Source organism: Tenrec ecaudatus, chromosome 11 (genome assembly GCF_050624435.1).
Source record: "Tenrec ecaudatus isolate mTenEca1 chromosome 11, mTenEca1.hap1, whole genome shotgun sequence".
Taxonomy (NCBI): domain Eukaryota; kingdom Metazoa; phylum Chordata; class Mammalia; order Afrosoricida; family Tenrecidae; genus Tenrec; species Tenrec ecaudatus.
The window spans coordinates 4,838,254-4,863,324 of NC_134540.1; the positions used below are offsets into that span (position 1 = coordinate 4,838,254).

General features: G+C 51.0%; 1 protein-coding gene across 1 annotated transcript in view; it reads right to left on the minus strand.

The window, feature by feature from the left end:
• The window catches only part of FLT3 (fms related receptor tyrosine kinase 3), a 66,399-nt gene that overhangs the window by 10,797 nt on the left and 30,531 nt on the right, over window positions 1-25,071 (minus strand). The window contains exons 9-18 of the mRNA XM_075563558.1: window positions 22,961-23,129; window positions 17,382-17,485; window positions 13,496-13,604; window positions 12,859-13,037; window positions 10,985-11,088; window positions 10,769-10,901; window positions 10,469-10,573; window positions 4,720-4,830; window positions 1,971-2,124; window positions 35-117 (exon numbers count right to left, since the gene is read on the minus strand). Coding sequence (XP_075419673.1) covers window positions 35-117; window positions 1,971-2,124; window positions 4,720-4,830; window positions 10,469-10,573; window positions 10,769-10,901; window positions 10,985-11,088; window positions 12,859-13,037; window positions 13,496-13,604; window positions 17,382-17,485; window positions 22,961-23,129 — 1,251 coding nt within the window. The remainder of the gene's footprint in view (window positions 1-34; window positions 118-1,970; window positions 2,125-4,719; window positions 4,831-10,468; window positions 10,574-10,768; window positions 10,902-10,984; window positions 11,089-12,858; window positions 13,038-13,495; window positions 13,605-17,381; window positions 17,486-22,960; window positions 23,130-25,071) is intronic.

Sequence of the window (25,071 nt, forward strand, 5' to 3'; positions counted from 1 at the left end):
TTTTGAAGTGCTACAAATTAGAATAAAACGTTACCTTCGGAAGGAAATGAATTCCCATTGAACCCCAAGGCCTGATCCACGTCCTGTTGTAGTTGGACTTCTCCGGAGCCAGGTATACTATAAAACAAAATAAAAACCGAACCAAATCCATGCATTTCTCAGTATGTGTACTCTTCCTTCTCCAACCCTATAAGCTGGGTGCTCGAGTCTCGCTTTATAACTGAGAGATAAGGTGTGGTGGGTGGAAGGGCCTTTGCTGGTCTCACAAGGCTTGTTGATGACGGAACCTTGTCTCTGCTGAACACACTTTCCTGGCAACCCTTCCTGTCGTGCAACTCTCCCTCCGGGACCTGCAGGAGTGTGAGCGTCCTTTCCTCGGTTTGCCTTTGGAGCGCGCAGTTCTTTTTTTCTGAGAAACGGATAAACGTGGGTGTCGCTGTTCCGTGCCGTGAGTCAGGGGCCCACATGAGAGAACACTGGCCTGGGCAGGCCTCGCAGTGGCTCCCAGGTTTGTGCTCAGAGCTGCAGCCGCTGCGTCAATCCATCTGCTGGACGTCTCCCTCCTTTTTCATGACCCTCCTCTCGACCAAGGGCGGCGGGCACCCTTCTTCCAGGGGCCCGTTCCCTCCTGATCCCAGGTCCAAAGTATGTGAGGTGAAGTCTCTCGAACCTGGCGTCCAAGGAGCATTCTGGCTGGACTTCCCCCGGGGCAGATTCTAGTCTCGGTGTCGTCCGTGTTCCTAGTCGTTCAAAGGCGACCGTGCTTCTCCGTCTTCATGGTTCGCGGTCTGGCTTTCACATGCAGCGAGGCGACAGCGCACGCCATGGGTAGGGTCAGGCGCACCTGACTCTTCCACGTGACGCTTTTGACCTTTAACACTCCTTGTGCTGCAGACGTGCCCGGTGCAAAATGCCATTTGATGTACCGGCTGCCGCTCCCAGGAGCACTGACTGCGGACCCCAGCAAACTGGACCTGGTGACCCTTCGATCTCTTGTCCGTTGAGCATGAGGTTGTCTGCTGGTCTACCCAGGAGGACGCTCGTTGTCCTGACGTGGACGTGCAGTCCGCACTGAAGGCTGCCGCCCCTGAGCTTCGTCGGTCAGCGCTTTCGGCCAGCAAGGTTGGGTTGCCTGCAGACCACAGGTTGTTGGTAAGCCTTCCTCCGGCTCTGACGCACTCAATGCGGTGCATGCATCCTTTATAAGTGGATTTTCTTCCTTGAATGTTGACCTTCAATTCCATTTTTCCCCAAGAACTTTTTTAAGTCCCCTGGCACAAGCCTGATTAGGCACATACCACATCGATATTCCACCCACACGTGGAACACCGCCCAGGTCGATGCCTTCCTCGGGGGAAGCCAGACTCTTCCCTAGCAGTGAGGGGGCAAGATGTCATCTGGTGTGTTTTGGACACGTCATCAGGAGGGATCGGTCCCGGGAAGAGGGCGTCGCGTGTGGTAAAGAGGAGGGCTGGCAGAAGAAGAGGAAGATCTTCATGAGATGAGTTGGCACAGTGGCCACAGTACCGGACTCAGACATGGCAGTGATTATGCGGGTGCTGCAGTTCGGGGTGGTGCTTCGTTGTGTGGTCCAGAAGGCCGCTGGGCGTCCGAACCGCCTGAGCAGCACCCAGCAACAGCAGCACCCACACTGGACACGCAAGGCCCTGAAACTGGACCCCTGTCTTTTTTGTTTCTTCTCATATGTTTGAAATGACCTTGTTCATCATGAAACACTCCATGTCCACTTCAATTTTACTTTCATTCCCCCCTCTCAGCCGTTCAGACCGCTATTTATATCCGGAGGGTATTAAGGGATATGGAGGGGGTTGGGTTTTTTTCTTCAAGGTTTACGCTCATCGATCCATCATGCATCCTGGTTTCTCAAGGAGCGTATTCTAAAGGTTCACACAGCCCGCCTCAATAAACGAAATCAGTAATAATATCCCCATAAATGGCCCATCTCTTACCTGGGATTCGGATGTGACTGGAACGTGGGGTAAAAACTGAAGTTGTGTTCCTTAAAAATCTCTGTCCAGGTCCGGTGAAATTTCTCCCTTTTACTTCGGAGATAGTTGAGAAGGTCTCCATAGCAACAATATTCAAAAATCAGGTAGACTGGCCCTGAAACAGGGAGGTTTTCAGGGCAGGTGTGCAAGACCCCTGGTCACGCCCTCTGTGACATCCGAGCCACCCCCCAGGCCGCCCAGGGGGGCTCCCCTCCTCCCTGGCTCAGAGTGGCCTTGGGGTAGGGGTGAGGGGAGAGGGGACTCAGAGGATGATGGAAAATGGGAGGAAACCAGAGTGGAGTCTTCCCAGGGGCGTGTTGGAGCCCCATGATGTCATTTTCCCCAAGCCACCCCCTTCTTCAGGTGGATGCTCTCCCTCGTTGTTCTGCTGTCCCCTATGTAGACAGCAGCAACTTCTCCACCTTGACACTAGCTCTTGTTACACCAGCAGCCCCTGCCCCCAGAGACGTGAGCCCCACGCAGAGCCATGGCCAATGCTTGAGGGTCCCCTGCTTGTCTAAGAAGGGACATGCATGCCCCCAACCCCTGCTTAGATGCCATATCTTTTTCGTAGCCGCGCTCTGGAAGTCTCTCTTTGTGCACAAGCGTTCAGGGGGTGGGGGGGAGGGAGAAATGCCCTCTGAGCGGGCAGTCTGGGGCTTTCTAGGTGGAAGTGAGAGAATCAGAAAGAATGCTCCACCTCCCCCAACAGGGCCAGTTACCAAATAAGCAGGGTAAGCACTGGCATAATTATGAAACTGTAGCGACCAGTTTCACATTTCTGACCACCTCAGAGATTCTAATCCTACGCCTGGCTGGTACCTGTCTGTCCCAACCCCACAGCTTCAAAGCTTCTCTTCAAATGGACAATCACTGTCAGGGACTCGAGGGCAGCAGGGGCGGGTGCAGTGTGGCAAAAGCCACGTGACATTGGTCACTACACTTGAGCAAGGACGCACCAGGCAGTCCACGCTTACCTCGTTGCCTGGGCAAATGTCTCTGCCTGAGAGCCTGAGAAACCCCATTTGGGAATCCTGGCTGGGCTGGGCCTGGTGTGAGGACAGCTCAGGGGGACAGCACCCCAGCGGGGGCCAGTCATCATCCTCTGTTGCAGTTACGCCAGCCCCCTCTGAGCAGGCTGGGCCAGACCTCACGTGATGTGCTTGCAGTGTTGTGTTTGCAGTGGAGGTTTCTGGAACTGTGTGATGGGTCAACAGTGCCACAGGTTAAGAACCAGGCCCTTGGTACTCTGAGCTTCTAGACTCAGTGAAGTCATGGCCGGGGGTCAGTCCATAAGTATTGTTAACAGGCTGCCTGCTCACCACGCCGGGGTTTGAAGGTGCCTTGGTGAATGGCTAAGGCACTCTGCATGTTGCTCTCCTTGCAGGCCCTGACTGCTTTACCCCAAAGTTAGAAATGAATGCCAGTGTTATCACCACCACTTAAGGACAAAGGGGTCAACTCAATGTGGGGTGACAAAGTGGTCAACTCAATGTGCGGTGAGCCCCAGGCGGAAGGGAAGGGGCGGTTGAAGAAAGGCCCTAATTTCAGGTGGGTTTGTTTCACTTGGCTGATGGTTGGTTTTCCTGCGCTTACAGAGAAAAGTCAAACAAACGATTAGCTTGTGATTTGTGAGCCCCTTGAGGGAAGGTGCTAGTGAAAAAGCACAAGGACTAAAGCCTCTTGTTCCAAGGCCTGGAGAAGAAGCAAACCCAGAGAAAGTGTCCCGTCATCTGTCTGGGGCGGGGCGAGGGGCCGTGAAGAGAATGTGATGTTGGTGAGACGCAGCCCTGAAGCCCGGGGCGAAACTGCCAAGCTCTTGGCGTCCCCTTCCCCAAAGCTCCGCCCTCTCCGCCCTGGTATAGAAACCAACCCCCTTCTTTGTTTAGGGAGGAACACCAAATCTCGTCTCCTGGCTTACACCAAGTAAATTTTCTCCTCTCCAGAAGCACATCTCGGACTATTCTTAACTTTCATCTCCGCGCCGGGCCAAGGACTCGACGTGTGTGATCACGTGTTCATTCCAAACAAAACGCGTTTGCAAGCGTCTCTGCCATCGGTGGACGGGCACAGGAAGACACGGGTCTTAAGGCTCCTTAGAGGGCCTTCGAAAGAGAAGGGCCAATCCGACAGCGGCTTCTGAGGGCACCTGCCGGGCCCCTGCCATTCCAGGCAGGGGGGTCAGCTCAGAAGCTTTATGACGGTGTTTATTTTGGGCGGGGGGAGATGTCAAAGGAGTCACTTTGATGGATTTCCTGGAAGGACATGGGAAGATCATGGGGTGGGAGGATTGGGAAGAAGTATCAAGCTTCTTCAGTACAGATGCATGTGTGTGTGTGTGTGCAGAGAGCCTGCACTCACTCTCTGTCTAGTTCCACTTGTGTCCAGGGTCGCAGTGAGTGGGAACAATCTCACACACACACATTCACTGCCATCAAGTCGATGCCAACTCATAGCACCCCTAGAGGACATGGCGGAACTGCCCCTGGGAGCTTCCGAGACTGTCACTGGGAATGGAAAGCCCCCTCTGTCTCCCTTGGAGAGGCTGGTGGTTTTGAACTGCTGACCTTGCATGTGACAGCCCAACGTGTAACCCCTACACCACCAGGGCTCCTGTGTTTTGGAAAGAAGCACGAAATAAGGCCAAGCATCCTCATTTTATCTCCATGCAGCAACCCGTGACCAGGTGGCTTTAGAGGAAGCCCCCTACCTGAGAGTGTGCACGCTCCCAGCAGGTTGACGATGTTCTCGTGGCTTCCCAGGTGAGTCATCATCTTGAGTTCTGACATGAGAGCCTCCTTTTCAGTACTGTCCGCCTTTTCTGTGAACGGAAGAGCAAACCCACATGAGACGCAGGTGAGAGGGGGACTTCCTGTTGCTGGACGCACCCAGGGCATCCGTCCTTCAGGTAGAGCAGGGAGCTGTGATTCACCTAGGTGCAGCGCCATCCGCAGAGAGAAACAGACGGTTAAAACTCACACACACACACACACACACACACACACTCACAAGCAAGACAATCATTTTCTTTTTTGACCAATTCAACAGCTTCTACAATGTATAATCCAGTGCCGTTGCTGATACTCTTCATGCTGTGCCTCCACGATTGAGCTCCCTCTCCAAACTGTTCCACCACCATTAGCATGAACTCAATGCTCCCTAAGCAAAAACTCTTCCTCCTTCACCCACGGAACCATAGGCCAAGTTTGGTTTCTTTCTTTCTTTTAAGTAGTTTTCTTGATCATAACGTTTCCATAGTTGAGCCGCTTCTAAAAAGAGTTGGATATACATCATTTCAATCAGCTCTAACGCTTTCTCCCACTCCCGATTTAAAGAAAGGAAACAATCCGTTTTATTGGGACATAGTCCAAATATCATATAATTCAATAGTCGCATCCGATCAAGAAGTATCGGATCATCACCAAGATCAATTTTAGAAAGTTTCCTTTTTCTACTACTCCTTGTTATTAGCTCCCCCAATGTCCCCAACTTCCCCTGCCATACCCCCAAGGAACTATTATTATTAATCCAGTTACTGTCTCCATAGATTCCCCCATCCTGTGTTTCACATACAGAAAAACACACAAAAGTACAAAACGAAGAGTCAAAAGAGCTATCAACAATAACAAAATAGGGGAAAACCTCAGTTGGAAAGAAAACAGAAAGATATTAAAAACTAGAACAACAACTTCAAAATGAGTCAAAGGGAGACCAAATGATCAGGAACCGAGTTGTGTCTCTCGTGTTACACTTCCCAGTACATTCTGTAGACAGCAAGCCAGCCACACCCTCGGAGGGGATTCACTGAGGACAAGCGTGATGTTCGTGCTAAAGAGAACGCCAGATTTTGATTTTTGGACCTTGGGATCTGTTGGAGGGGAGATGGGGACATGAGGGAGGGCTGGTGGCTAGCTGCCCAGGGAAGATCGCCCCAACTGTAGCCCAAGGTCTAGAACCTTACAGTGCTCACGGAGCCTGGCACTGAGGCGTCCCCAGGGAGAGGAGTCTCACACGATTTCAAGAGGCCTGGTAACTGACTGTGAGACATGCCCTTGCCTGAGCAGCCTATGGGGTCCTGGTTGGTCCTGGGATCATCGGCTGGAGGGAACAAAGCATCGAGCGAGCCTGGCAAGTTGTGGTCATCATCTTTCTTGGAATCCCAGCCTGAGGGCAGGGACTGCCGAGGGGCACTGAGGTGGTGCAAACGGTCGGTGCTCAGCTACTAACTGAACACTTGGTGGCTCGAATCCACTCCAAGGTGCCTTCCAAATGGCCAGCCAATGGAGATGCTCCAGAGCACTCCAGGCCACCAGAGGTCAACGTCCAATGATTGGTGACCTTGAAGGCCTGCCTCATGGAGGCTAACTTGGCACCTCAGTCTCCCCTCACCCACCTCTTAGGATCTTATCATTTCTGACGGAGGAACTTTTCTTTCCACTCAAGACTCGATTCTCAGACCCATGGTTCTGTCCTGGGAGGAGTAGCCTGGCCCTCGGGGTGGCCTGTCTGGAGTGTTGGTGTCATCTTTTTGGACTTTCAAGAGCTCATGGGCGCACTCTCTGTTCCACAGTCTTGGCTTGGTTGGGAATGGGTTCCTTTGCCGCGCACACCGTGACCCACAGGGACACAACGCCTTTGGCTGCTTCCAGTTAATTAGGGACACGTGCCTTTGGACGGTCCGTTTTATCTTCCTCGTGACAAAAAAGCAAAGTTTTGTATTTTATGGTGTGTTTGACCTTTTCAAAGCACGTCCACACACCATTCTTTCCCTCACTCCCTGAGTGGGTAAGCATTGGTGATGCATCAGCGGTGAAGAATGAATGATAAGCCAGACACAGGCCTGTCGTCCTGGAGTTTAGAATCTCCGGGACGAGGGAGACAGGTAAACATACGGGCAATGACAACACAGTAGAGAAAAAGCAAATGTGGAGCAACATGCCCTGTGGCTCCCCAGTGGGACCCTCTGATGGCCTTGGGAGGACGGGAAGAGGAGGGACAGAGGTTACGGGGGCCTGAAGAGCCGTTCGGATTAGCCAGATGGAGCCACGGTGGAGTGATGGGCTGGGCTTCACTTACACGCTCACAATACTAGCAGGAAGATGTCCTGAAACCTTTGAAGGACGCAGCGGCGTGCGTGTATAACAACTGCTGGCACACGCCTGCCACCGAGAACGAGTAGCTCAGCGTTTGGAACTGTGTGGAAATTGTGTCAGTGCCCGAGCTTTCCGGACTGGAGTTCTGGGATGGGCAAAAATTAAGAGAGAAGAGAGCAAGGCCAAACAGGCAGGGACCCCGCCCTCCTGGGGACTGTAGACTAAGGGGACAGCGGCGATATTTTTGTTGAAAAATCACACAGCTACGTAACCCCAATGGTGGGCCATTGTATGGGAAACGAATGCAGTCATTTCTAGAGGAGGTAAAGAGAACACAGCCAGGGGCCGCACTGATCAACGGTGTCAGTTACATAATCTCCTGTCGACTTGAGAAAGGGGTGGAGTCCAGCCTGTCAATCAGGTCATGGCTTGATGACCTCATTTGGAGGTACCATGGGGATAAATAACTCATTGGAGGTCAGATGCTCTCTGTCCCTGCAAGACATGCCTGTTGACAAGCTATGCTGATGGGGCCAGAGCCCTGGAACTGGAGGAGCCAAGTGGAGGCCCAAGCTAGTGCTGAGATGCTTCCACTGCCACCGGATCCACATGACTTCCCACTCACTGGCCCGTGATCTTCCTGCATTCACATCATTGCGTATGTTGCGTGAGTCTGAAGAGGAATTTTTAGACTGGTATTGGACATGTGGGCTAATACCGGACTTATGGACTTGATCTGGACTGGGCTGGGATGTTTTCTCAATGTACATGCCTCTTTAGATAACGCTCTCTCTTATGCACACGTGGGTTTGTTTCTCTAGTCCACCCGGACCAACACAGGGCTCCTCTGGAGGAAGTGCTGGTTAGCTCAGCTCTGAAGGAGGAGCCGGAGACGCTGAAGCGGAGGGGCAAGGGCACAGCAGGGTCAGCCTGTTCAGAGGCCCGGGGGACGGGAGGGGCGTGATGGTCTGGAGGCGAGGAAGGTAAGCGGCTGCTCCGGGGCTGGGGAGCCCCTTCTCAGAGTCATTGGGACCCAGTGGAAATTCCGAGTAGGAACACGACACGTTCTGCTCTGTCATTACCACTGGCCCCTGTGGTATTAGACAATATGCTATTCTGTAAATTGATATCAGACAAGATCTGGGTGGGGGTGGGGGAGTGGGCACCTTAGAGCCCTTAAAGAAAGGAAGAAAGCTACCGGATCTAGTAGACTGGTTGAGACAGGAGGATTCCACAAGTCTTCCGCTTTGATGAAAGCGCTGACAATTCTGACCAGTTTTGTTTAAGACATTATGTCACCATGTTTAAGCATTCATGCCACTGTGCCTTCAAATAATGTAAGAATGTCATTTTGTGAAGATGTTGACAATAGGTTGTGTGTTGTTAGGAGCCGTTGAGTCCGTTCTGACCCACAGCGACCCCGTGCACAACAGAGGGAAGCACGGCCCAGTCCTGCACCAGCCTCACGATGGTCACTGTTTTTGACCCCGGCTTGCAGCCACACCCTGTCAGTCCATCTTGTCACGGGCCTTTAAAAAAATTTTTTTTTACTCCTTCTGCTGGGTCCCAATGTCCAAAGAGTCACTGGAATGTTGGAAATCACAGTGTCCTTTCCCAGAGATGGGTCTCTTCTGACAACATGTCCCGAGTGGGTGAGACAGAGCCTCGTCATCCTTGCCTCTAGGGAGCATCCTGGCAGTACTTCGAAGATAGATCTGTTTGTCCTTGGTCTTTTCGATAGTCTTTGCCAGCACCATAGACTTTGAAAATGCAGATGTACCCTAAGTTGATCATTTGTACATTGTTGAATATTTAAATTAACTGGTTGCAGACTTTTTTATAGAAACCCTGATGTGCAATGGTTACACCCTGGGCTGCTAACCACAAGGTCAGCAGTTCAGAACTACCAGCCGCTCCTCGGGAGAAAGATGGGGCTTTCTGGTCCTGAAAGAGCCGGTTTCGGAGACCCACGGGCTGCTTTACTCTGCCCTATAGGGTCACTATGAGTAGGTATCGACGCGATGGCAGTGGGTTTGGATTTTTTTGTTTGTTTGAAGCTCTTTGATATTAAACTTAGTTATAACAACATAACAACCAAAAAGACTACGGCCCTGAGAGAGTCATGAAACTTTGATCCAGAAATCACCCCCGAGGGTGCATTGTAGCTACATAGCACACTGCTTCATGAAGCAACGCCCGTGGTGCATAAATGTTGCGCTCCTTAGGAACAGCACCCGAGCAGGCGAGATGAGAAGGTCTGAGGGCGGGGAGACCAGGTGGACGTCAGTGACTCCCCTGGGCAGGAAAGAAAGGGGATGTCATGCCTGTGAAGGTGAAGTTATGGAGATGGACCCTCGGAGGACATGTGCAATGCTGTCCTGTCTACTTGCTTCCTGTCTGTGCATCAGTTATGGACAGAGACCTTCAGCCTCTGTGTAAACCGCCTTCTTGTCTCGTCATTGTCACTGGTTTTGGTTGTTGGCTTGCTTCCTCTTTGGGTTGTGCATGCTTTTCTGTATATGAAATCCAGGGTAGGTAAAGCTACAGAGAGCGTCACTGGATTGATAATGGCCCAGAGGCCTGGCAGGGGAGGAAGGCGGGCAATGGAGAGCTAAGAGCAGTGAGTATGAGAGGAACATGTCTGAAGTTGTCTGTAGTGATGATTGCACAAATATTAATACAGTTAAGAGATTAAATTGTACGATATATGAAGCATATGCCAAATAAAACTATTTTTTAAAGAAACATATAGATTGATTTTTATGTGGCTTCATTGGCATATAACTCCCATATCCTGCAGGTTAGCAGTTCAGTCACACCAAGAAGGGTGTAGTCATCACCACGCCACTTGAAACCGTTTATTTTACTCATCGTTATTAGCTCCTCATTACCCCAACCTCCTGCCAGACCCCCAAGCACCCACGAGCCCCGCTCCTATCTCTACGGACGCACCTGTCCGGGAGGTCATATGCAGGAAAAGGCCACACTGGAAACAAAACCAAATAAAACCAACAATAACAAAGTAAAGCCGATGAAAAACTTCAACCAATAATAACAATAAAAACTTCACTCAGAAAGAAAGCTGAAAATATGAGAAACTAGAACAGGTTTACGAGGGATGCACGGGGAGATCAAACGATAAGGTGCTACATTTCAGCGCAGCTGTATGTGGAACAATCCGCTTTCCACATCTGGAAGAAGGCACTCCGCAGGATCGCAGGGCTGTTCACCTGCCTGCTGGATGACCAGAGGTGGAGTCACCAGGGCCTCCACGCGCGTGTGCGGCTTTTGAAGCGACGGACCGTGGGCAGGAGCAGTGGGTGGGAAAGTGGGCGTCAGGGTGGGCACCGTCCTCCCTTACTGTACCTTTCAGCATTTTGACAGCGACCTGGATGGAGACTCCCGTCTTACTAATCCCATAGGCTGTTGCGTTCATCACTTTCCCAAAAGCACCCGATCCCAGCACCTTCCCTGCAAGATGAAAAGAAGAGGAGGAGGAAGAGGAAGAGGATGGAGAAGGAGAAAAGAAAGAAAGAGAGAGAGAGAGAGAGAGAGAGAGAGAGAGAGAGAGAGAGAGAGAGAGAGAAGCATGAGAGCCTTTGAAAAGGCTTCCCAGCCAACTCTGGGGAGGGGCTCCTAGGGACTTCTGTGCCATTCTGCTCTTACCTAACTCTAAATTTTCCCTGGGGAACTCCCATTTGAGGTCGTACTCGAATTCTCGGAAGTCGATGTAGAAGTACTCGTTGTCCAAGGTGCCCGTCACCTGGACCATCTGCAACTGGCTCTCGTAGCGAAACTGCTGCAGGGGGAACGATGGGCCGTGAGGAGCAGGGACTCTGTCCGCCCACCGGCGCGCCGCGCGGCTCTGTCCTGAGCGGTTACCTTTTTGTACTTGTGGTAGAGCAGCACGGTTAAGAGGACAATGAAGGGCACGCAGAGCCCGACGGTGACGTAGAAGGAGATGTCCGACACGAAAAGGAAGGGTCCTGCAACAAGAGGGAGTGAGGATTCCCTTGAGATCACACAGCGCAGGACGGCTTTCGGGAACCATCATTCCAGCCTCCGCAGGACGCGTGATGCCCCGTGGAAAGTCCCGGAATGTTCGCATCAAGGTCCCGTTGAAAACCTATCCCCTCTCTAGAAGATTTTCAGTGTTTCTAAACACACGAAAAAGAAAATCCTTTAGAAAGCTTAAGTGCCTATTGCTAGGAGAAGGGCGCCTGGAGAAGCTAAATGCCGTTCAACACCAATTACATGACCTTCTGGAAAAGGCAAGACAAAGATGAGTGCCTGCTGGTGGCTGGGGGGTGGGGGCTGTGCTAAAATCTGCTAAAATGTCATTTCAATTCTTTGAAAAGGTATTATTTAAAATTTTTTAATAAGTCATTTTGGGGGACTCTTACAGTTCTTATAACAATCCATATATCCATTGTATCAAGCACATTTGTTGCTCTCATCATTTCCAAAACATTTTCTTTCTACTTGAGCCCCTGGTATCAGCTCCTCTTTATTCCTTCTCCCTTCACCATCCTCCCTCCCTCGCGAACCCTTGATAATTTATACATTGTTATTATTTTTCATATCTTACACCATCTGCATATGGTTCTAAGAATTACGGCTATTGATACTCAGACACTACCCACTGCTGTTGAGTTGATTCCGACTCACAGTGACCCTGTAGGGCAGGGTAGTCTTGCCCCTGTAAGATTGTAACTCTTTACAGGAGTAGAAAACCCCATCTTTCTCCCTCGGAGCAGCTGGTGGTTCAAGCTGCTCAGCTTGCAGTTAGGAGCCCCACACATAACCACTACACTACCGGGACTCCTCATGGAGACTCACAGACACAAACCACGTGAAAGAGAAGATGGGTTCCTCCTGAGAAGACAGGCGGACGTGGAGAGGTCAGCTTTGGAAGGATGGTGATTCTAAACGATGAGTGTAGGCAGCTAAGCTTCCAAATCTTTCAAGACAGCTCTTAAAGCATTTTTTTAATAGGACAATGGGCTCATGGGAAATAAGGGCAATGTTGGAGATCCAAATCCTTTGTTCTGTTTCTCTAGGATTTAGTCTTTGAGTTAGTGATGCTGGGCGTTTGTAATTCTGCCCACATGACCTCAACCCACGGCGATATGAACTCAAGGGAGCTTCCCTCTGAACTATAAACAGTCCCCATCAGTGGGGTTGACTCTTGGTTGGCTCCAAGGCCTTTTTAAAAAAATCATTTTATTGGGGGCTCATATAACTCTTATCACAATCCATACATATATCTGTTGTGTCCAGCGCAATTGTACATTTGTTGCCATCATCATTCTCAAAATGTTTTCTGTCTGTTTGAGTCCTTGGTATCAGCTCCTCATTTTCCCCCTCCCTCCCCCACCCTCCCTCCACCTCCCCTGAAAATTTATAAATTATTATTTTTTCCATGTCTTACACTGTCCAATGTCTCCCTTCACCCACTTTTTGGTTATATGTCTGTTATATGCCAGGGAGGGGGTTATATGTCGATCATTGTGATTGGTTTCTCCTTTCTCCTCCACCTTCCCCTTCCTCTCCTGCTATCACTACTCTCATTATTGGTCCTGAGGGGCTTTATCTGTCCTGGATTCTCCAAGGTCTTCTTTGTGCCCCACACTAACCTGCCATTCTCTTGGGCGATCCCCCAGTGTAAGCCACAACAGAGCCTAACTGCTCAGTGTGTGTGTGGGGGAGGGGATCCCGATGGTGCTGGCAGGAGCGCAGTGGCTGCAGGGGTCTACCTGACTGCTTCAGGAGGATGCTCTCACAGGACGAACCCATGGAGTTGTAGGCACAGCACTTCACCAGGAAGCCCATCACCGCCTCGCTGATGTTGAGGGTGCTGCTGGACGCCCACTGTCCAAACACTCTCCTGTGAAACTTCTTACTCCAAACTCCCTCCGTGATGTTTTCTGTGCAGCTGGAAAGGCATGGCCGACAGAGACGTTAGCGAGGTGGGTTGGTGTCAAGAGTGGAAACCCAGGTTCCCAGAGCAAACGCGATGAAGAGCTTCATCGAGACACAAAAGCCAGGGAATTGGGTCCTACTCCTAGCAAACCCCACGGGACAGAGCAGAGCCTCTCTTTCGGCTCTCCAAGGCCGCTATCTACATGGGCCAGAGAGACTTGTCATTCTCCTAAGGAGTGGCTGGTGGGCATGAACCACTAAGCCTCTGGTTAACCCACCCCCCCAAAGTGCTGAATTCGCTGCTCCACCACTCCTACATGAGCAGACACCCTTGAGAATGAGCGATGGCTCATTGTAAAGGTTGCATCCTGTCTGCTTGGACTGAGATAAGGAGACAGAGCCACAACGCCAGGGAGTGTGTGAATTTCCCGCCCTTCCCTTCATGACAAGAGCGGCCAAGGTCCCGGTTACTTGGAGGACTGTGTGGTGCACTTCTTCCAGGTCCAGGACGGGAGTGGGTATCCGTCGGAGGAGCAGGAAGCCTGACTCAACGAGGCCTTGGCCTGCACTTGAGGTTTCCCTGCGGAGAAGCACAAGGCAAACAAACTCATGTGAGGATGAGAAATGACACCCGGATATTCAAGGCCACCAGGCTGGTGTGGGCGGGGGGACCTTGAAAACACAGCACAGAGCGAAACCAGGTAGACACAAAAGGATGAACTGTGTTTGGTCCCACCTGCATGGGAAAAACAAACAGGAAAGATCGCAGCTGGCAAGGACTTCGTTTGGCTTGGCCCCACTGTCAATGCTCATGGAAGCAGCGGGTGGGAAATCAAATGACATATTGCAGACTTGCTGTCCAAGACCTCTTTGACGTGCTGAAGAGCAAAGGTGAAGGTGCGTCTGACCCAAGCCATGGTATTTCAGTGAACACGGGAGACAGGAGAAGAACAGAGGCCTTTGAATCACAGTGCGGGGGAAGCGTATTCACTGTCCCGCAGACTGCCAGAAGAGCAGGCCTGTCAATCGGGTCACAGCTTGACCTCATCTGGAGGTGCCACGGAGATGGCTCACAGGAGGCCAGATATGCTCTCCCTCTGTGAGATATAACTGACGACCAGCAGGATGGAGCAATGCGGATGCAGCCAGAGCCCTGGAGCTGGAGGAGCCATGTGGAGACTCACGCCAGCTCAGAGATGTTTCTATCGCCACTGGATACACAAGACTTTCCACCCACTGGCCTGTGATCTTCCTGCATTCAGCATCATTGCATGTGTTGGGTGAGTCTGAAGATGAATGTATAGTCTGGTATCAGACATAAGGGCTAATATCAGACTTACGGACTTGATCTGGACGGGGCTGGGATGTTTTCTCAATGTTCAATTGCTTATATATATAAAGCTCTTTTTTCTTTTTCTTTTTTTAATTGTTTTATTAGGAGCTCATACAACTCTTATCACAATCCATCCATACATCAATTGTGTAAAGCACATTTGTACATTCATTGGCCACATCATACTCAACATTTGCTCTCCACTTAAGCCCCTGGCATCAGGTCCTCATTTTTTCCCCTCCCTCATGAACCCTTGATAATGTATAAATTATTATTTTGTCATATCTTGCCCTGTCCAACATCTCCCTTCACCCACGTTTCTGTTGTCCATCCCCCAGGGAGGAGGTCACATGTAGATCCTTGTAATCAGTTCCCCCTTTCCAACCCACTCTCCCAGTATCGCCACTCACACCACTGGTCCTGAAGGGATCATCTGCCCTGGATTCCCTGTGTTTCTGGTTCCTATCTGTACCAGTGTCCATCCTCTATTCTAGCCAGACTTGCAAAGTAGAATTGGGATCATGATAGTGTGTGTGTGTGTGTGTAGGGGAGGGGGGGGAGGAAGCATTTAGGAACTAGAGGAAAGTTGTATTTTTCATCATTGCTACATCGCACCCTGTCTGGCTTGTCTCCTTACCGAGACCCCTCTGCAAGGGGATCTCTAGTAGCCTACACATGGGCTTTGGGTCTCCACTCCACACCCCACACCCCCCGCTCATTCACTATGGTAAGATTTTTTGTTCTGATGATGCCTGATACCTGATCCCTTCAACACCTCGTGATCACACAGGCTGGTGGGCTTCTTCCATGTGGGCTTTGTTGCTTCTGAACTAGATGGCTGCTTGTTTACCTTCAAGCCTTTAAGATCCCAGACGCTATATCTTTTGATAGCTGGGCACCATCCGCTTTCTTCACCACATTTGCTTATGCACCCACTTTGTCTTCAGCAGTTGTGTAGGGAAGGTGAGCATCATAGAATGCCAATTTACTAGAAGAAAGTATTCTTGCATTGAGGGAGTACTTGAGTGGAGGCCCAATGTCCTTCTGCTACCTTAATACTAAACCTATAAATATATGTACATAGATCTATTTCCCCATCCTCATATAAAGTATATTTGCACATATACACGTTTTTATCTAGACCTCTATAAATGCCCTTTGCCTCCCAGCTCTTTCCTCTATTTCCCTGGACTTTCCTCCTGTCCCACTATCATGCTCAGTTTCCACCAGGGTTTCAGCAATTCCTCTTTGTTACATTACCCTTGATCATGCCCTACCAGGCCTCCCACACCCACCTCAGCAGCGATTTGGATCACTTGTTGTTCCCTTGTCCCTGGGTTTGTTAACACCACTGCCTTTCCTCCCACCTCCCCATCTCCCATGTCCCCCCAGAACTGCCGGTCCCCTTGTTTTCTCCTCCAGATTGTTCATCCAGCCTATCTTATTTAGACAGACCCGCGGAGATAATAACATGCACAAAAACAAGACAGAGCAAAACCAAGCAACAACATACAACAAAACAACGACAAAAAAAACAACAAAACTCAACAAGAAAGAAAAGCTTGTAGTTAGTTCCAGGATCGTTTGTTGGCCTTTAGGAGTGTTTTCCAGTCGAGTCTGTTGGGCACCATGCCCTGGCCCCAAAGTCCACCTTCAGCATTCCCTGGGGACCTTCATTCGCTTGCTGTTCTGTTGCACCCCCTTAGTGTTTTGCCTCGGTGTGGTGGGATCAGATCGGGTGCAATTCCACTGTGTCTCCGGTGTTTTCCTTTGTAGAGCTATGGGTCAGTGAGGGGCGTCATGTCTCATAGTGGGGCTGGCCATGTGGTCTTCTCTGTGGACTGGCTGCTCTAATTGGGGTCATCGTCCTCAAGGCCTTGTATAAAGCTCTTTCTTATACACATATGAGTGTCCATGAATTTGCTTCTCTAGTCTACCCAGACTAACACATCCCCTAAACCATAAGAAAGTAAATATCTGTTTGCGTCAGCCAACTACTTGTATTACTTCAATCACAGCAGCGCCTAGATACTTGGTTAGGGAGAGGGTCTGGGCTAGGAGGAAGCCCCTCAGCGAGGTGGACTAGCATGCTGGTCGCAACAAGCGCGGATTCAAACACGGCAATGACTGAGGATGATACAAGACTGTGCAGTGCTTCGTCCTGAACCGATGGACGGTACCTAACAACAACCCAACCGCCAAACACGTCTTAAAAAATGAGCCCATTGTAGTCCGGTTCTCTTGGGAAATGGTTTCCACATGGACTTCTGGTAGCAGTAGCCCCTTCCGCCAGGGGAGCTGTGCCCCTGACAGCTGGATTAGAGAGTTGCTGGTGAATACTGACAAGGTCACAGGGTGCTGGTTCGGTGTGGTCTGTCTCTGGATCATCATTCTTCTGTTGCTGGCCTCGCTCGTTTTGATGACCCTCTCCTTGACCAAGCGCCATGGCCTTCTCCGGGGTCCCTCCTGATAGCACCTCCAAAGTAAGCGAGATGACATCTCACCGTCTAGTCTGGCTCTCTCCTTCTTCCCTTGGGCGATGAGATCATTACAGGCAGTCCTCGCTGGGAACCCCACCTTCCCACTGCCAGGCGGTCCTGGCTGGAGGTGTGGCTCTCCGAGTTACCTGCACACCCCAACACAACTCTCAGCCCAAGAAGAAGCTACCTGCACACAGACCCAACAAAAGAAACGCTCTTCTATTTATAGAACAAAAACACGGTGACGAAAACACTCAAGTGGTGGCCATGTGACATTGGGCCTTTCCCTAGCCTGACCTTTCAAAGGGCTAAAGGTCACGAGAGTCCCAACACGAAAGCACATTCTGAGAGGACAAAAACAGAGAGACGAAGCACCCCGCGCCAGTGGCTAGGAGAGTAAAACTCAACACATGGAGGAAGCATTTGCCAAAGGTTCACGTAGCATTTTCCCCCTAAGCCAGCCCGGAGCCCTTTCCAGTTGCGGCTCATCAAGGATTCAGAAGATACCAATCAGGAAAGACAGTGTCTGCTCATTTACACTTACTTCGTATGTGCAGCGTGAACCTTTTGGTGAAGTGCGCGTCATCATTTTCAGCATGGAAGATATATTCTCCTGCCTGGTGCCTGTGGCTGCAAAACTTAGATATGCTGTTTGGGAGAAAGAAAGGAGAAAGAAAGAAAGACAAGCTTAGATAGCCATCTGCTTGCAGGAGCTGCTGAAACCAGACAGGGTGCATTAAAGGGTCTTCCCTGAGACACAAACCCACTCTCTGAAGCTCAAGGAACAAGGAGGTACCGATTCTAGGCAGTGGATTTGGTTTGGGTTTGGGGGGATATGTACTACAGCGCTGTGAGATGCTGCTGGATCTGTTTGGGCTCCTATCAACCCCAAGGGATTGACTAGAGCCACCACATTGGGCCTATGTCCTTTAAACACAGATGGCTGGCTGTCCCCCACCCCCACCCACAGGGCCTCTGGGTGGGTTCAGACCACCCCCCTTCCAGTTAGCTGCCAAGCCAACCATTTGCACCTCCAAGGTCCCTTTGAGTTCTATGACGAAAAGACCTAAGACATTTCAACGTTCACCTCAGGAGATTCAGAGCACACAAATATGAGAATGTTCTGTAGCGTGGGTGGCGTAGTGGTTCTGCATGGGCTGCTAACTGCATTGCCAGCAGTTCAAAACCACCAGCCGCTCCAAGGGCAAAAGTTGAGGCTTTCGACTCCTGTAAAGAGTTGCAGTCTGGGATACCCACAGGGGCAGTGCTACCCTGTCCAGGAGGGTCGCTATGAGTCGTCATCCACTCGACGGCAGTGAGTTAGGTTTCTGAGTTTTATCTAAGGTCGGGGACAATGGGGGAGGAGAGGAAGGAGCAAATCCAAGAGGCACCAGGGAAAAGGACCCGCAGGGGCTGGGTTGGAGCTTGATCCCCGAGTCGAACCCACCACTACGAGTGACTGCGGCGGGGGCGGGAGAGGCTAGGGACCCAGGACGTCCAGTGGCCTCAGGTCTGAAAGGGAATGCTCAGTGCCCAGCGAGGTGCCGGGTGGTGCAACCATTAGGCAATTGGCTGCTAACCGAAAGGCTGGCAGTGGTAGCCCCCCCCCTGTGGCTCAGAGGGAGAAAGTCCTCTGATTGGTTCTGTAGAGCTGACAGCCTGGACACGCCCATGGGCAGCTCTACACTGTCCCCCCCCCCCCCAGGGCCCTGTGAGGGGAGGTCGCCTGGCCGGGGTCTAACATGAACCACGCCATCATGAGAGGGGAGGGGCCCGTCTCTGAACCACCATCTCATGCACTTGGATGCAGAGCCGCTGCCCCCACAATATTTTGTTCTCATTTGCTGAAGGAAGGAGGAGGAGGAATTTCTTTCTTTTTTTGGGGGGGGGGCACGGGTATTAAAATAATTTTTATTGTAAATTAGGTGGGGAATTACATGTCAGGTCACTATTTTTTAATTCAACAACTTAAACTCCTTATCAAAGTTCTTAATAACTCGCTCTGGACTCCCCCCCAACCCCCCTTTCTCTGCTCTTTCTTCTAGAACGCTGTCCCCCTCCGCCTTCGTCCATGTTTCTTTCTTTCTTTCTTTTTTTAAGATCATTTTATTGGGGGTTCCTATAACTCTCATAACAATCCACGCTCCATTGTATCAAGCGCATTTGTACATATGTTGCCATCATTATTTTCTAAGCATTGACTTTCATTTGAGCCCTTGGGATCAGCTCCTCCTTTTTGCACCCCGCTCACCCTTGTGTCCCTTGCTAAATTATAAATTGTTATTAATTTCCTATCTTACACTGATTGCTGTCTCCCTTCCCCATGGTTTCTTCCTCCCCTTCAGGGGGAATTTCTTAACTTTGACCTGCTTCTGCACACCAGACAGATGTGGTTGGGGGAATGGAAGTGAGGGAAAGCTTGTAGGGGGAGGACGGTGGGAGGGGCCAAATGATCACCCCAGGGAGGGGAGTACATATGGTTAGACTCGGTTCCCTGCCTTCAGGAAGGAGCCTGCTGGTGCTGCTAACCTACAGGTCAGCAGTCCAAAACTACCAGCTTCTCCTTGAGAGAACAGAGAAGACTTTCTACTCCTGGAGCGAGTGTCCGTCTCAGAAACCCACAGGGCCAGTGCTGCCTTGTCTTATAGGGTCCCTATGCATTGGCTTCACCTCAGTGGCTGTGAGTTTGGGTTTGGGAGTAAAGCGTCCCAGTCTGGGAAACCCACAGGGACAGTTCTACCCTGTCCTACAGGGTAGCCATGACTCAGCATCAGCTCAACAGCAGCGAGCTTGGCTTTCTATCTATCTATCTATCTATCTATCTATCTATCTATCTATCTATCTATCTATCTAAGCTCTGATAGCACGGTTGACTAGGTATAGGACTGCTAAGCACAAGGTGGGCAGTTCAACACCACTTGCTGCTCCTCATGAGAAAGACGAGGCTCTACTCTTGTAAAGAATCAGTCTTGGAAACCCACAGGGGCCGTCCTACCCTGTCCTGGGGGTCACTCTGATTTGGAAAGGCCTTACTGGCAGTGAGCGTGGTTTTCGAGTTTACTTGGCTTACTTGGGAGTCTTCGCAGACTCATGATGACAACGGTGTGTCCCTCAGTGAGGTAAGAAACTGCAAACCCACAAGTGACAACCCGGCCACCGGGAGCCCCACGGAGGGCAGCCCAGCTCTCACGCACAGGGGTGGCCATGAGTGGGTGTGTGAAAGGTGCTTGGAACACGGGTTCAAATTACGTTTCCAAGATCACGGGAGGGCAGCCCCGCAGGAGCCAGAACAGCATCAACCCACAAAGGTGGTCGCATCGCCCCTCTCACGATTGAGGAAGTGAATTGGAGAACTGAACTTGGGAAGGCGGAAGCTGCGCAGAGCGGGCGCACACCGCGGTCACATACACCAGGGCTCTCTCGGGCTCTCTGCTTCTCCCGGCACTGCCGTAGGCTTGTCAGTCACAGAACAACAACAACATGGCAAAACACCGGCAATATGGCCTTCACAGTGACCGCCAGCCCCAGCATGAGTGCACAACACTGCCCACTATGCTCCAAAGCCAGGGCACTTGCGAGCCTCCACGGGGCGGGCCTGAGGGCTCCCCTGGGTCTGCCCCCTGAGTGTGTTTGTGAGGTTGGGACACTTTGTGATAAAAAGTTGAAGTGAGCTCTGTTCTAAATTCTGACTGCCATCTCCCACCACAGCCAGTCTAGGAGGAAACTCGGAGAGACGTGGAAGACTAGCGTGTGTGCGCTCCAATTTCTTGATGCTCATTTTGGCTCAGTATTTGGAGCCCTGGTGGTATAGTGATTATGCATTTACTGTTAACCGCAAGGTCAGCAGTTCAAAACCATCAGGAAATATGAGGTCTTCTACCCCCATAAAGAGTTACAGCTCAAAAAGTCACCAGGGAAGTTCCACCCTGTCCTGCAGGGTCTCTATAAGTCAGCATCGACTCCATGGCAGGGAGGTGTTTTTAAAAAAAAGTAAAATTTGTTTATTTTGATGATGAAGATCACCCATCTTTTCCTGGGGGGTTGCTATTAACTGACCCATATACATGAAACACCATTGTGGGCGGCAAGCTGTCATTTCTAAATGTCTTGCTAGTCCAGCGAAGAGAGCTAAAAACAAACAGGTCAGAATCATATTTAGCAAAGCTATTTTTTGGATGTGGAATCAATATAAAATTATGAATGCTCTGTTTTACACATACACGGCCTTAAAAGCCAGTGTGTATTTTATCCTTGAGTGAATCTCCGTTTGAATACCATGCCAGGGCCCAAGGACCGCTGGTGACTTCCCTGTGGATCAGTGCAGATCTAGACCTAGAGTCTCACTCACTGCTGCAGCGCAGCACGTGGAACTGCCTCTGAGGGCCTCTAGTCATGCGTGCCCAGTGCTCCTTCGACAGTTGGCTCCTGGGCACAAGTTGAGAACCGATGGTTTATCTATCTATTAACTTTTTGTTGTGATCCAAAGGGAAGTTTACAGAGCATATGGGTCTTCCATTTGCATTTCCCTTCATGGAATTGGCTATCATCCCGTAAATACTCAAACAGACTCATGGCCACCGAGTCCATTCTGACTCATGGTGACCCCAAAGGCAGGATAAACTTGCCCCTGTGTGTTTACTGGAGAAGAAAACCTCTTATTTACCTTGTGAAGGTCCAAACTTTGGACCTTCCCTTTGGCAACTCCACACATAACACACCATTGCCACTTGCTCCTGTGTGCATGACATGCCTTCGTGCCGATGGAGCTTCATCCCTTGGGAATGCCACCCTGCTGTCCTCCAAAGACAAGACGACTCTATCTAGCATGTTGGGTGTTACTGCTCACCTGCTAGACCAGTGGTTCTCAACCTTCCTCACGCCGTGGCCCTTTAATGCTGTTCCTCATGTGGTGATCCCCCACCCATAAAATTATTTTCGTTGCTATTTCAGAACTGTCATTTTGCTACTGTTATGAATCAGGCAACCCCTGTGAAAGGGTCCTTTGACCCCCAAAGGGTTCGAGACCCACAGGTTGAGAACTGCTGTTCTAGACCTTTCTATTGCTTGACTGCAAGCTGAACTCCAGGCCAGAGCTCAGTTCCGGTCTTGAAGGCTGACCAAGGGTCATAGTCTTGCAGGTTCCCCGTTATCTCTAGATGACCAGTAAGCCTGGCCATGTCTTTATGCTCTTGAGTTTCGTTCCCCATTTCTCTCCCGCTCGATCCAGAACTTTCTAACGGGGTCCTTTCAGAGTGGTCAGAAGTGGTAGCACTCTTCTCAGGAGGCAGACCAGCCCCAGCTTTCCCGGTTTCTAATGCAGGCGGGTTGGTGGGCGCTGAGCACTTTAGCCCGCTGTGCACCCGGTATCCCCTACCTGAAGGGGTATGCTCCCAGAAAGGCACCCACTTCTCTGACTTCTTTCCCTCCTCCTGCGGCAGAAGCTGCACAAGGGGCTCGCAGGGCGATGATGGTGCGGATGCACAGGGGGAGAGGGGGTCTGCCAGGGGCAGTGGGGGGGGGCGGGGACCTGCTGGAATTGGTTCTAAGGCGGCAGTGCGTGCCTTCACCACTGCATTCTGTGCTCAAGTCCCTTTAAGTCTGTCTAGACACTACCACCACCCCTAAACACAACCAGCCACCTTCATGGCGTCCATTCGTCCGTCTGTAGCAACCCCGCGGGACAGAGTAGAACTGCCCCACAGGGTTTCCGCGGCCGACCATGAAGAGGGCGCAGCCCGCCCCACCTGTGTCCGGTGGTGCAGCAGCTGGTCAATTTGAACTGTCCGATTTGGGGGCAGCAGCCAGGTGCTTTACCACGGCCCCTCCAGGGCTTATGGCGACCCTGCAGGACGGAGCAGGAAGACCTGCTCCCTAGGGGTTACGAGGGTGTGGGTCTCTGCTGGGGCAGGCAGCCTCTTCTTCCTCTGATGGAGCAGCAGGTGGACTTGAACAGCCCAACTTTTGGTTAGCGGTTGAGTGCTTGAACCGGGCCTCCTCGCCTCAACCTGCGTGCTCCTTAGAAATGACCGTATTCCCATGAACACCAAACTGCTCCCCGAGTGGCGCTGGGGAAGGGAGGGGTGCTGAACATGGGAGCGGGCCCAGAGCGGACTGCTCTCTCACCTGTAGCCGTCCTCCAGGGCTCTCTGCTCACAGGGGAAGGATTCCTTCGAAAAGCTCCAGGTACAGCGGGCCCGTGGGTATGCTTGGAACCTCACAGAAAAACAAAACCTCTTGTACGGGTCAATTTCGTGATCTTCAGTTGACTGGGAGCCATTTATAAACCCCTTGTCTGTTAAAATTTAAAAAATAAAAAGCAGGCAAACAGACAGTTACAAAGGCGATCATGGGTTCCTTTGAAAAGACGCAGTGACATGAATGAATCTGGCGGGTGGGACCTCAACAGGGTCTCCTGAGTTTGGTAAGGTGTGTGAGCCCTTCACCCCTGCTGGACTGCTCTCTGTGCCCTGGGAACGCTCTGACTTTTCCTTCCCCAGCAGGCTACCCCTGACGTAGATTGTCCCGTTCACCACCTTGACTGCATGTGAGAAATTCACCAGTTTGACCGAAGAAAACTCAGATGGGCTTGGTGTGAGTTACAACCCAAACGGAGCCCACTGGCCTGAGGTCCCCTTGCGCGTAGCAATCCTCCAGGGCAGAAGAGAACTGCCAGTGGGTTTAAATCTTTACGGAGCAGACAGCCTCACTTTCTAACACCAGCCTTGAAGTGCGCACACAGCACCAATGAAGCCCAGGAGCTCTAGCTCCAGCCTGAAGCCAGGCTGGCTCTAAACTTTGCATGTAAATCAGTAACTCTCTTCCCAGGGACATGATAAACAGCCTTTTGTTCTATTTACAAAGTCTCCCCCACCGCAGGGCAACTATTCACACCCAGGGACTACTGATCCCCTCGCTCTCAGTTTGAGGGCCTGTCTTGGTGAGCAGAGCAACACAGGCACACTCAGGTAGGAGGTGATGAGCAAATTGACCGGCAATGGCCTTGTGGCGTCCGTGTGGGGCACGGCAACCCGGCTCAAAATGACCAGTACTTCACTTAGCATTTTCTTCGGGGCTGAAGGCTGTAGCCTGCACTGAGATGACTTAAACGTGGCCATTTTAAAAGCCTGGGTCACCCGCCCACATTCTGGTCTGCCTAAGTGTGTATGAGGGAGCCCTGGTGGCTCAGTGGACCACACCTGGGCAGCTAACCACAGGGTCAGCCACTGGAACCCATCCGCCAGTTCTCAAGAGAACGAGGGCACTTTCCACTCCCCTGAAGAGGGACAGTCTCAGAAGCCCACAGGAGTCAGTCCCGCTCTATCCTGCAGGCTCGCTGTGAGCCGGAATCCCTCCGTGGCAGGGAGAAGTGTGTGTGCCCTGTTCTCAGCACTTGCTCACTGCTGCTGGCCGGCTCATAGACAAACAGACAAGTATCGACCGCGCTCCTGCTAAGTGTCAGGCTCGATGCAGGGTATTAGGATAGAAGGCATCGTCCCTCTCCTTGAGATGCTTGGGAACCCTGGTGGTGCAGCAGGGAATCACCTGTCTATTAATGGGAAGGTTGGTGGTTCAAATCCCACAGTCACCTTGTAGGAGAAACATGAGGCAGTTGGCTTTTATAAAGCTGTGCAGCCTTCGGAACCCTATGGGGTAGTTCTAATCTGGGCTACAGGGCTGTTATCAGTCAGAATTGACTTGATTGCAACTTTTTTTTATTTTAAATTTACAGTGTTTTTTGTTTGTTTGTTTGTTTGAATGTAAGGTTTGCAGGTCATCATGCTGTTAGATGCCATTCCAACTCATGGTGGCTGCACAGGACATGCAGACCTGCCTGTGTGATTCCCAAGCATTCCCTAGCCTGCGATCCTTACAGGAGCAAACTCCTTTCAAAGCAAACCAACAAATTTACTGCCATCGAGTGGGTTTGAACTATAGTGACCCTACAGGCCAGCATAGAACTGCCCCAGAGACTAGCTCTTCTTGGCGTTGTTTGAAACTAGCTCCTATGTCAGAAAAGAACTTAAGTCCATTACAATGTTACTTCTCCTCCTTTGTAACCAATTCCACCAGGGTTTAGGTCTGATGGCTAAGGAGTCTGGTGGGAGGGCTTTTTAGGATGTGACCCTTCTCTTTTTAATTTCACTCATTTCCCCCTTTCATTTGTGGGTTATGACACATGCAAAGAAAGACGTATGCAGAGTCCACCTCAACCAAACAGTGACAGTGTCCCAGTG